Here is a 12,951-nt window from a genome sequence, read left to right as displayed (position 1 = left end):
ATAGAATTTCTTGAAGAGTTGTGTGTGCTGAAATAGAGTTTTTCAACTAGGTGAGGTTTGTTCTTGTAGGGTTCAAGAACATTGGTTGTGTAATTGTTTTGTACTGTGTTTTAGTGGATTTCACCTTGGAAAAAGTGAGACTGGATGTAGCTCATTTGAGTGAATCAGTAAAATCTCGTGGTGTTCAATCTCTCTTCATTTCTGCACTCTTTAACTGATTCGTTTGTTAATCTGACAGAAAATAAATTTGTTCAATTAAGAATAAATATGTTCTTTCTGGGTTTGTTCATACTGCTCTTGATTTCTGGAAAACCAATCTGAATAACTTGTGGAAATATGAGTGTACTGTTGAAAATAATTGAAGTACATTGTTCTGAGAAAATCAACTCAATCAATTGACAAGATTCATTCAAGTGGGTGATTTTATATTCAAGGATTGTATACTAATTCAACTCTTTGATTTTCTTTTGCTCGAATTAATGTGAACATTGTTTGCTGATCAATTCACTTAATATCAGAAAATCACATAACTGAATTACTGTTTTGTTAATGTAAGCAGAAAAATAAATTTGTTCATGTCAAAATAAATCGATTCTTTTTCTCTGCCCTGTGATAAAACTGAATCTGTTTGAAATTTTTAAAAGCTCAATTCATCCCCCCCCTGAACTTTGACACTATTGAACTCAACAATTGGTATCAAGAGCTAGGACTTGTATTTTACTCAAGTTTGTGTGCAATATGTTTGAGTTTAAAGTGTTTTTTTGTTGAGGGTTCGTTTATTAATAGACCTCCTATGTTCAGTGGAATGAATTATGCTTTCTAGAAAATTAGAATGAAAATTTTCATGGAATCTATTGACTTTGGTATTTAGGAGGTTGTGGTCGATGGACCTTTTGTGCCAATGCAGGTTGTCAAGGATGAAACAGTGAAGAAACCAAGGTCTAAATGGAGTGAGAGTGAGAGAAAGAAAGCTCAATATGACTCAATAGCAAAGAACATCATATCTTATGCATTGACAATGGATGAGTTCTTCAGAATATCTCAATGCAATTCGGCTAAAGAAATGTGGGAAGTTTTGGAAGTAACTCATGAATGCAACAGATGATGGAAAAAGATCAAGAAAACACTCACTCATTCAAGAATATGAGCTTTTCAGGATGCAACCTGAAGAAACCATTGTTGACGTACAAAAGAGGTTTACCCACATTGTAAATCATCTTACTAGACTGGGAAAAGTGTTTGACAAAGAAGAGCTCAATATAAAGGTGCTGAAATGTCTTGATAGGAGCTGGCAACCCAAAGTAATTGCTATATCAGAAAGCAGAGATTTGTGAAAGCTATCCACTGCTGCAATGTTTGGAAAATTAATGGAGCATGAGCTCGAGATTAAAAGGCTCAAGGAGCAAGAGACAGTGGAGAGAAAAACTAAAGGACTGGCATTGAAAACAAGTGTACAAAATGATAGTAGTGAAAAAGCAGAAAATGCTGAAACATGATGAAACTTTAAGTCTACTTACAAGAAAGTTCAGCAGATTTCTAAAGAAGAAAGGCAGAGACAGGACTCAACAAAAAAAAGGTATTCTAAACTGAATGAATCTAATTCTTCTAACTACACTTGTGTCCCGACCAGTCCTCGGTCATCGACCCAGTGACTGACCTCAGACATCGCACACCGGTGCCTGGTAATGGAAGGGGGCCGCGTAAGGTGGGGCCCAAATGCACTTATCAGGGGATTGGTCAGTCTTTGAACATCGCTACCGTAGACCCCGATGTTGGAGATCGACATCGAACCTCGCCAAAAGAGGAAGAGATCGGACATCGGTGGTCTGAGCGTTATAGTGGGCCACGTAAGGTGGAACAATAGATTTATACTAAGTTCACAGGTAAGACATTAGATATACGAGAAGACTAAGTCACGAAGGATCCATGCACGTGGTGTGTATAGCGCATACAGGCGCGACACGAGTGAATAATCCTGGGAGGCGCTAAGGCCCATTAGGGTTAAGGTTTCCAGGAAAAGCTGCATGCATGGCATGTGAATACTTAGGGCACCCACAAAGCAGATGGCGCCAGAGACTAGGTGCACAAGGTGGTACCCAGGAGGCCACTCTGTTGTTCGTTGCACTCTAGTTAAGGGAAGTTCCATGTGCTAGATACGCTAAGATTATGTAAATAGCGATGCAAGGACGTTCCCCAAGGAACCCTAGACAAGGGTACAACACAAAGGTAAACCCTAGTTTCGACCTATATAAAGGGTGCCAAGAACCCTAGCAAGGTACGCAGTTTTTAAGACTGAAGCTAATATACACTCTTGGTGTTTCTTTGCCCTTATACTGACTTGAGCATCGGAGTGCAAACGACCGTCAAGGCGCCCCTTTGTCTTTGTAGGTGAAAGATTCTTTGCTCAAGAAAACACGATTCTCAAGCGGAGATAGAAGGGCCCAAGGTTGTTGTTAGAGTCAACTGGCGAAGCGAGTCAACTGGTGGGAACATTTGGCGCCCACCGTGGGGCTCGTTAAAGCAAGGTCCCACTCACAATCACGTTGAGAGTTTTTACCAGCAATATGAGGAGTACGAGGCAAGGATCTGTTGTAGCCACAGGTGTTGTGCCTCCTGGAGGGGACAACGTCACCATGCAACAAATCTTGGAGACTATGCGTGCCCTCCAAGCAGAGGTGGCAACATTTAGGGTTGAAATTGCCGCGTCACGAGTGGACAACAAAGAACTGCGCAGGGATTTGCAACAAGTAGGGGAGCGTGCAGTGGATGAACATGCCCCAACTGTACCACTCAGGGCACATCCCATGCCGTTCTCACAGGCGATCATGGATACAGCGTTACCAACCACGTCTATGGGCTCGAACGTCACCTTCACAGGTGTGGAGGACTCAGAGGCCCATTTCACGACATTCCATACTCAAATGATGCTTATAGGAGGATCTGACGTTGTGTAATGCAAGCTGCTCATGTGCATGTTGGCAGGCGCGGTGTTGGAATGGTTTGTTAGCCTTCCCGACGGACACATCACCACCTTCGACCAGTTTGTGACGTTGTTCAGGGAACAATACCTTGTTAACAAGTCCCCCACCTGGCTTTCTTATGATGTCTTCGACATTAAACAATACCACGGGGAGTCCATGAAGGACTATTTGAACAGGTTTGGGGTCCAGGTGGTGAGGTTGAAACCCACAGATGAGGCCATGGTGGTGCATGCCTTCGTCAAAGGAACGTTGCTAGGACCTTTCAGCGAATTGCTGCTAAGGTTCTACCAGAAGACATTCACCGAGATCACACGTCGGGCGTTGGCACACATCGCTGTAGATGATGAGTAACGGAGAAACGTGGTCTTGTCGGTCCTATCCGACCTCGAGCGACAGGACGACCTCAGCCCATGAGGTACATGAGGTGACCACAAAGAAGAAGGGAGCGGGAAAACCCTACGGACAGTCCCAGGTGGGGACACGCCCGCGAAGGGACCCACCCCTGAAGCATAACTTCCGGGTAGAGCTCAAGGAGCTAATCGCTATCCCAAACATAGCGGCAAGGTTGAAGGTGCCCGCGAAGACCGAAGGGAAGATGGGCCCAACAAGAGCGCTTGGTGTGAGTTTCACCAAGCACACGGCCACTATATACGCAATTACTTGTCCCTGGCGCACCAACTAGATGAGCTCGTGAAAAGCGATTTCTTAAAGGATTACCTTCAGGAGCAGCAGAACGATCAAGCGCTGATGACCGCAGGGGCAGATCAGGGGCACGAGGTGCCATACATGGTGAGATCAACACCTTATCAGAAGGAGGATGTACTGCCTCACAATGGAAGAAGCACGCACGAGAGGTGATGGCGGTAGAGGTACAGGAGGAAGATCAGACTCCCGATGTCGACCTCGTCTTCACCAAGGCCGACCGCCAGGATTTCATACCCATGACAATGATTCAGTAGTGATTTCGTTAGTCACAACAAGAAGGAGGGTGCATCGCGTCCTCGTAGACCAGGGAAGTTTGGCCAACGTGATGTTTTGGTCGACCTTCAACAAATTGCAATTGTCCCCATACCAGTTGAGGCCCTATACCGGGTTCTTGTACGGTTTCGTTGGAGACCAGGTGGAGATGTGTGGGCATATAGAGCTGAGCACGATCTTCACGGATGGCGCAGCTTCACGCACTACCAAGATCAGGTATCTTGTTGTTAACGTCCCATCAGCCTACAATATACTGTTAGGCAGACCTGCTTTGAACAGGATTTAAGCGATTGCCTCTATGAGGCATATGAAGATGAAGTTGCCTTCCATGGAGGGTACGGTGATCACCATCAAGTCTGACTAGAAGGAGGCTAAAAGGTGTTACGAAAAATAGCCTCAAGACGAAGATGGGATGTTCATTGTTATTGCCCAACCTCCAAGAAAAGAAGGGGTGACCTGTGCAGAGATCGCTTGGAAGAAACGACCCGAACCCACCGAAGATGTTCTGGAACGAGAAATCGGTGGGAAGATGTTCACGCTTGGCAGGTCTTTGTGCCAAGAGTCGCAGGATCAGATTGCCGAAGTCATAGCGCGACACCTTAACGCTTTCGCGTGGTCTGCCTCTGACATGCCTGGCATAGACCCTGACTTCCTGTGTCATCATCTCACCATGGACCCCCAGATCCGACCTGTTCGCCAGAGAAGACGAAAGTTCAACGAGGAGAGGCGTCAGGTCGTACGCAAAGAGACGGAGAAGCTTTTAAAGGCTGACCGCATTAGGGAGATTTAGTACCTCGAATGGTTGGCAAATGTGGTGCTAGTAAAGAAGGCCAGTGGGAAGTGGAGGATGTGCGTTGACTTCACAGACCTCAACAAGGTCTGTCTGAAGGACTCCTACCCAATGCCTAGTATTGATGCCTTGGTGGACAACGCGTCTGGATGCAGATTACTCAGCTTCTTGGATGCTTTCTCTAGTTACAACCAGATCATGATGCACCTCAGGGATGAGTGCAAGACAACATTTATGATAGAGTTGTCTTGTTACTGCTATAAGGTGATGCCCTTTGGACTGAAGAACACAGGTGCCACCTACCAGAGGTTGATGGACAGAGTATTAGCGCCCATGTTAGGACTAAATGTCCAAGCATATGTAGATGACATGGTGGTCACCTCCTAGCAGAAGGAGCAACACGTAGCAGACCTGGAAGAGTTGTTCACCACGATAGTGAAGTACAGGCCGAAGCTGAACCCAGAGAAGTGCGTGGTTGAGGCAGGCAATTTCTTGGGGTTCCTACTCACTGAACGTGGGATAGAGGCGAATCTTGGGATAATAGCCATGAGGAGCCCGATCTCAGTCAAGGAGGTGCAGCAGTTGACAGGGCGCATGACCGCTTTGTCCAGATTCGTATCAGCAAAAGGAGACAAGGGGCATCCTTTTTTCCAGTGCTTAAAGAGAAGTAACAGGTTCGTATGGACCCGGGAGTGCAAAGAGGTGTTTGTGAAGCTGAAGGAGTACCTGGCCAGTCCACCAGTATTGTGTAAGCCAGAGTTAGGTACCCCACTCCGCCTATACTTTGTGTACCGCCCAGGTAGTCGGAAGTGATGACGTGGCAGCAAGCTATTATGTAGGCGTGTTGAGCAGTGCACATGGCTGGCAGAAGGGAAGGAAGTCGGGGGGCTTGTGTAGTCGCCAGTCATTAAGTTGGTGTGCTCCGATCTCTAGCATACCTAAACCGGCGGTCACCAAGTTTGTGATGAAGTCGCCGGATGCGAACCCAGACGACCAAGTGATCAGAGATCGCCGAAAGGAGGACATCGCCGAGGGATCAGGGAAGCTTGTTCCAGGCTTTCGAAGCAGAGGATGAAGTCGTCAGATGGTCATTCCCTAGCTAGCCAGAGGTCGAGGTCGGGGAACAGCTTACCCGAGCATGTGCGATGAAGCAAGTGAAGTAGATCATGATGGCGGCCGGCGAGACCACAGGGAAGGTGTGTATGATGACACCCGTACTCGCCACGCAGAAGAGATCATGCTCCAAGGCAGTTATGCGCTGAGTTGTTTCCTGCATAAGTAACTTAGCCGAAAGCTTGAAGAGTAAGAAGTGGCGCCCAAGTCAAGGATGCTCCAGATGGTGACACGTGTACAGTTGGATACGAGCCACGTGTCCAGATGTGTAACTGTCAGGAGAGAGAAAATGCACAGGTATATAAAGAATCCTAACGAACTTCTGAGGTATGCGCGTTTTAGAATACTTCTTTTACGCTTGCGAGAGCTTGAATACGCTGAGAGAGAATTTTGCACGGTTCCTGAAGTTCTTAGTTTTCTCTTAGTATTTTGGTGGTTCAGTCGCTGACTTGGGCGTCGGAGCGTGATCGGCCGCAGCGGCGCCGTTCTGTCTTTTGCAGGTTCTTGAGGTGAATCAAGGCGAAGGACGGAAGCTAACACGTCGCAAAGTCGATCCAGAATTGACGAGGCAAGGCTCTTGCGTCCTGGTCAACAGGCAGGATCACTTTGCAGTTACAGAGAAGGCAATAAGTTCGGTTTTACTGCAAGAGCAAGACCAGGTGCAGAACCCGATCTACTTCGTCAGTAAGGTATTGCAAGAGTCAGAGGTGAGATACCAGGCCTTGGAAAAAGCAGCTCTGGCAGTAGTGTTCTCAGCACAAAGACTTTGTATTTCTAGAGCTTCACCGCGATAGTCATGACAGACCTTCCAATTCACAAAGTCGTACACTACTCCCTAGTCCACGACCAGGGAAACACCCTTTAGCTTGGTGTACGGGTCGGACGCAATGATTCCAGTAGAAATCCAGGAGAAATCGCCGCGTTTCCAAAACTTCGTGGTCGAGGAGTCCAATGAGGAGAGGAAGCAAGGATTAAGGTTGAAGCCTTGAAAAGGAGGGTGGAGTACAAATACAACTCCAAGCTGAGACGTCGGCAGTTCCAGGTCGGTGACCTGGTGATGGGAAAGGCCCACCCTTACCAGCTAGAGAACAAGTCATCTCCCAAGTGGACTGGTCCTTTCAGGGTGACAAAGGCCCTTGGGAATGGAGCATACAGGCTCGAAACATTAGAGGGTGGCGCGATCCCTCGTACTTGGAATGCGACCAATCTTAAGTTTTATTTTAGTTAAGGATGTTTTGCATTGTACACATTTTAAGGGGACACTCTTTTTCCCTCATAAGGGTTTTTTAACGAGGTCACCCAAATAAAATTTCAGTTATTCAATTAAGAAATGTGTGTGCAGTACAAATAATGGACCTCTCCCTTGAAGTGATACACCAAGAGCGGAGGTAGTTTGATTCCCCAATAAGCCCCTCTTGTGTAAGTTCACCAAGGCGAAGAATAGTACGGATCGCCAATTAATGAACCTCTCCCTTGAAGTAATGCACCAAGGTCGGGAATAGTATGGTTCCTTGGTGAACCTCCCTCTTGCGCAAGTTTACCAAGGCCTGTCCCTTGACTTTTTATAGCAGGGTCGCGGTCAGTTATTCAAACCTGTCCCTTGACTTTGTACAGCAAGGATGAGGTCGATAAGAGCCGTTCGATCGAGTTAGAAACACCAAGATGGGGGCAATATGGTTCCTTAGGAAGCCTCCCTCTTGTATAGTAACTCTAGGGTCGGACAACATGGATCATCGGTTAAGTTCACCCCTACCTTCATGATGCAGGGTCAAGATCGGGAGGATACACTTCTCCCTTGTTTGTAAGCCAAGGTCGAGAGCGGTGCGATTCGCCAGTGTTACCAGCAAGGCATTCCCGTCAATCTAAGGGGGGTAGGGACGAGATCAGCAGGTAGGCTTACTTCACAAGAAGAGAAGATCAAAAACAGCAAGAGGATTTATCCTCGAACATAGGTTGGGCCAGTTAAGGGATCCGCGCACACAAGGTAAAACGTATGAAGTTAAAGCATGCTACCTAAAGGGCGAACCTATGTCGGAGGCGCTGTTAGTTGAAGTCAATGCAAGTAAAGGCAGAGAAACGTAAACCAAAGTAGCTAAGACAAACAGCTAAAGAAAAGACAAACACTTATAAAGATATATATACATATACAAGGGGCAAATTGTTCATCAAGGAGACAGAATTACAAGGCGATTACTCTCTAAGCACGAGTTGCCCATCAACAATGCATTTGGACTCACTGAAAAGGGAAAGATCCACCTCAGGATGCACACAGGAAAACTGAGCCATGGCATCTTAGAATCTCTCGCCATAAGCATCGACAACATCATTGTTGAGCTCCTCCTCCGTCTTCTTGAAGAGTTCAACTTTCTCGACCAGCTCCCCTTCCACCTTCCCCAGCTGGACCTCGCGCTAGGTGGCCCTCTCCTCCAACTTGGGCATTTTTTCCTGCATACCCTCGACCTTCTCCTCCAGGTCGATCACCTTGTTACGAAGAGGCAAGATCTTCGCTTCTAGTTGGACGGCCTCATGGCTCTTGTCAAAAAGAAGCTTTTTGACGTCCTTCTCGGATTGGCGAAGGCTTGCCAGTTCTTGGTACATGGTGATTTCGCAGTTGGAGAAGGCCTTGGTCTTGAGGGCCAACTCCTCCTCCAGTTTCGTCATCCTAGCCTGTAGTTCTTGTGCTTCTTGAGCCTTACTTAGCACAAGGCTAGATGCGACGAGGAAGTTTCCAAGGCCGTAGGCAACGCGGTCTTGGAGGAGGTTGCCGCTCAAGCTCTCCAACATTTCCTTGTCTTGGAAGCGCTTGAGGGCTTGTTGGAGAAGTGCAAGAAGCTCGACAGCGAGAGGCATTGGGCAGTCTTCAGGGGTGTCTCCCCCTCACCTTCATGAACAATGAGATAGCGTGGGGAGGAAGCACTTGGAGGGTTATCCCTGAAGATTGGGGAGAATGGGAGAGCGTCGCGGCTTCGCCCATCCTCAGTCTCTTGAAGACGAGGCCCGTACAGGTATCCTCATCCTCAGAATCGACAGCCACTACCACCACCCCTTTCTGCCTATCGACAGGGGCTATCTCAGTTGTATTGGGGGCAGAAGTGGTAGAAGTTGGAGGGGTTATGGGCGTTGAAGTGCCCACACCAGCAGCGGCCGCCCTGCGCTTGGCAAGCAGTTTGGCCAGCTTTTTCTTCTTATCCTTGTTGAAAGCCCATATCTGCACAAAGACAACGAATAAGTCAGGACACGTAGGTAACAACAATAAAGCAAGTAAAAGTGCAAACAAAGATAAAGACAGGAATGAGAAGCGTACCGATGTAACTTTTAAGGGCCTTGGGGCTAAACTCAAGTTTGAGCAGCTCCAATGTACTAAATGGGGTATGAAGGCCATAGAGGAGGTCGCATACTTCCCGCTCCTTAGGGAGAAGGTACTCAAGACACCTGGGCTTCTGGAGGTTTGGCTTCTCCGCCCAGTAGAGAGGGTCCCTCTGATTGCATCACACCTTGAAGAAGTGTTTCTTGAACCCCTTGTACGATTGTTGGAAGAGTGTTAGAAGCACCCTCCCAACAACGCTGTTGAAGCTGACCCACAGCTTCTTGCCTAGACTCTTCGCTTCAAAGAAGAAGAGAAACACATCCACCGATGTATGGCCAAGACAGTGGCAGAGGATCGCAAAGGCCCTCACGAACGCCCAGCTTTTGGGGTGCAGTTGGGCGGGGCCGACGTTCACCTCAGTTAGGAGTGCTCGCTCGAAGGGGGTGAAGGGTAATCGAAGCCTAAGTCTCTGAAAGACAATAGAGTACACATCGGCTCTCCTTCCCTGCAAGCCACCATCCTCACAAACTTGTCGTGGTCTTTACCAAAAGCGCGTGATTTGTGGCAGGTTTGCTTCTTCCTAGAAGCAGCAAAACTCTCAAGGGAGGTAAAACTGGAGGTCTCATTTAAAAGAGCAGCAGGTGCCCAGCGGTATAGGGACTTATAGACGTAAGCGGAAGGAGGAGGGGTTGGTGTTGTAAGTGGAACAGGGGATGGAGGCGAAACTAAGCTAGAGTCTGAAGGGGGAACTAGAGAAGGTTCTTGTACCGTCCCGTCATCGGGCGTTGACCGAAGGTCAGAGTCAACGCATGATGGGGCCCCTCGAAGACCCAAGGAAGAGAAGTCAGCAGGTAGACCGCTCGAGTCATCGCCCAAGTGAGGCGTCGCCCAAAGAGAAGCATCGCCCAAAGAGAAGCATCGGCCGAAGGAGAGAGGAGTCGCCGGAGAGGCACCGGGCCTCGACAGTTCAGAACAGTAGCAAGGAGAAGAGAAAGGTGGCTTCAAGGCCATAAGTTCTAGTACCAGTAGGGGGTAAACCTGACTCGTGAAGTATCCACACCACTGCTGGGAGACCCTGAGACTGATACGACCCATGAGAGGGTCATGATAAGGGGAAAACCACGTGCATGATACGAGAGAAAGGTAGATACACCCCCAGGGCAAGTGATCAGTGATTGGGGCGCATGAGTTGGCACCCAAAAAGTCAACCCACGTGACAGAAGCACTTCGCAGAAAAGAGGGCTCACACGATGGAAAAACCCTAAATTGGGTGACGGCGCTGCGGGACCCTCTACACAGAATAAACGATCAAGTCAAAGGGACACGTGGCAAGGCACACGTGCTCATTAAAGGTTTCAGTTAAAGTTTGCCAAGGTACGCTTTAATTCAGTAAAAGATTCGAATGTTCCAAGGAATGTTTTTATACGCTTTCAATGCGCTTTAACGCGCTTGAAAGATTATAGGTGTATAAAAAGGGACCTTGGGGATTTGAAAAGGGGGGAGTTTTAACCTAAATTCACACAGATACACAGAGCAGGAAACCCTAGTTGTCTTCGCGACGCACTCACAGTGAGCACAAGGCAATTAGGGCAACACAGTTCTAGTTACACAGTTCAGTGCAGTTTTCTTTGATGTTTCTCGCTAGCTGACTTGATCGTCGGAGTGCAAACGCCCGCGAGGGCGCCCCTTTGTTCACTTCTTTCAGGTACTCACAGACGGAGCAAGATGAAGGTGCCCTAGCTCGCGAGGACAGGCCACGCGCAAAGACGATCCTGGTCAGCCGGACGAAACATTTGGCGCCCACCGTGGGGCAGATATAAAACATCAGTCCCACCACACACGTTTTTCAGTTCCAGTTCCCAAAACCCGGATAAATTGAGAAAGTTTCCAGAAAGCCATGACCACCAGACCACCGCGCTCCAGGAGCGAAGAGATGACCATGCAACAACTTGTGGGCATGGTGCAAGGGCTGCAAGAAGCAGTGGCAGCCTCAAGAGCAGATCAGGAACGCATGCAGGCAGATCTCACAGCCTCTCTGGCGAGAAAAGAGGAGCTCCACCGTACCAACGAGGAGCTACGTCGCGATCGGCGCGATGTAGACGAGCCTGAGACTGCCTCCCCACTTAGGGAATTCACCACACCGTTCTCACAAGCGATCTTAGGAACAACAATCCCCAACACGTTCATAGGGCCCAAGGTGACCTTTACAGGAAAGGAGGATCCTGAGGCACACCTCGCGGCGTTCCACACACAGATGATGTTGGTTGGAGGCTCTGACGCCGTAAAATGCAAGCTCTTTATGAGCACTTTAACCGGAATGGCCCTGGATTGGTTCGTCAGCCTTCCAGAGGGTCACGTCACGTCCTTTGCTCAACTCTCACGACTATTTAGAGAGCAGTACTTAGCCAATAGGGCCCCAGCCCCGGTCTCGTACGACCTTTTCGACGTGAAACAATTCCAAGGGGAGACCCTGAAGGAGTACATAAGCCGCTTTGGAGCACAAGTGGTGAAGGTGGGTACTACCGATGAGCCCATGATTGTATACGCATTCAGGAAGGGAGTGCGACCCGGGTCTTTTGGTAAGTCGCTTAACTGCAGGCTTCCCAAGACCTTTGCTGAAGTAAGGCGACGAGCGTTGGAGCACATTGCCTCAGAGGGCGAGGCATACGAGAAGTGCATACCCGCTGCACCTGCACGACCAAGGGCGCAGATACGCACGCAACCCGCTAGGGTCCACGAAGCTGCCACAGAGAGACGGAACCCAGACAGAAAGCGCACCTATGAGGCGAGGAGGGCCCCGCCAAGGACCCGAACTGAAGGAAGGAGAGAGGGGGGTAGACTGCTGAGGCACAACTTTGTGGTGGAGCTCAAAGACCTCATCGTTGTGCCCAACATAGCATACAGGTTTAGGCCACCAGCGAAGTCTGACAAAATTCTAGGGCCCCACAAGGAGTTGTGGTGCGAATTCCACGAAGCATTTGGACATCATATTAACAACTGTTTGGCGCTGGGCTATCAGCTGGATGAACTTGTGAAGAGTGGCTTCCTAAAGGATTACCTCGTAGGATCCCCTACAACGGCAGCCACGGCAGTACAAGAGGAGGGCCAGGCACACGAGATGCCAGTCCATGGGGAGGTTCACACCATTTCTGGTGGATTTTCTGGAAGGGGGCCCACGTCCTCTCAACGTAAAAAGTATGTGAGGTCAGTAAGTTTAGTTGCAGAAGAATTTCCGGACGATCCTTGGGAATCAGACCTCGTGTTCACAAGGGCTGACCTACGGGATGTCGTCCCGCACGACAATGACCCTGTGGTCATCTCAGTAGTTACAGCAGGAAGGAGGGTACATAGAGTTCATCGACCAGTGCAGTTCCGTTGATGTCATGTTCTGGACGACCTTTAACAAGCTACAGTTGTCCCCGGACCTCTTGAGACCCTACACCGGATGCTTGTATGGATTTGCAGATAACCCAGTGGAGGTACGTGGGTACTTAGAGCTGAGGACGACGTTCAATGATGGAACGACGTCGCGTACCGAAAGCATCCGATACCCGGTGGTTAACGCCAACTCGGCCTATAACATTTTGTTGGGCAGGCCCGCCCTAAACAGGTTAAGGGCAGACCTTCCACTCGCCACATGAAGATGAAATTGCCAGCCCTTAGCGGCAAAGTGATAGTCATCAAGTCGGACCAGGAAGAAGCCCGGAAGTGATGGAAGAGGCCCAAGCACAAGCCCACATGCAAGCCCACCAAAGGGTAGATTTGGGCCAACCATAGAGTTA

At 48.8% G+C, this 12,951-nt stretch overlaps 2 protein-coding genes across 2 annotated transcripts; both read left to right on the top strand.

Moving 5' to 3' along the window:
* Positions 1 to 901: 901 nt before the first annotated feature.
* LOC137833241 (uncharacterized) lies at positions 902 to 1,334 on the top strand. The gene is made up of 2 exons (XM_068641601.1): positions 902 to 1,065; positions 1,157 to 1,334. Exons 1-2 carry the CDS (start codon positions 902 to 904, stop codon positions 1,332 to 1,334), a joined length of 342 nt encoding a protein of 113 aa, XP_068497702.1.
* A 9,732-nt stretch (positions 1,335 to 11,066) lies between these two features.
* LOC137833240 (uncharacterized) lies at positions 11,067 to 12,548 on the top strand. The gene has a single exon (XM_068641600.1). The coding sequence runs from the start codon at positions 11,067 to 11,069 to the stop codon at positions 12,546 to 12,548; it is 1,482 nt and encodes a 493-aa protein (XP_068497701.1).
* Positions 12,549 to 12,951: the final 403 nt, after the last annotated feature.

Source organism: Phaseolus vulgaris, chromosome 6 (genome assembly GCF_000499845.2).
Source record: "Phaseolus vulgaris cultivar G19833 chromosome 6, P. vulgaris v2.0, whole genome shotgun sequence".
Taxonomy (NCBI): domain Eukaryota; kingdom Viridiplantae; phylum Streptophyta; class Magnoliopsida; order Fabales; family Fabaceae; genus Phaseolus; species Phaseolus vulgaris.
This window is presented reverse-complemented; position numbering and strand designations above follow the sequence as displayed.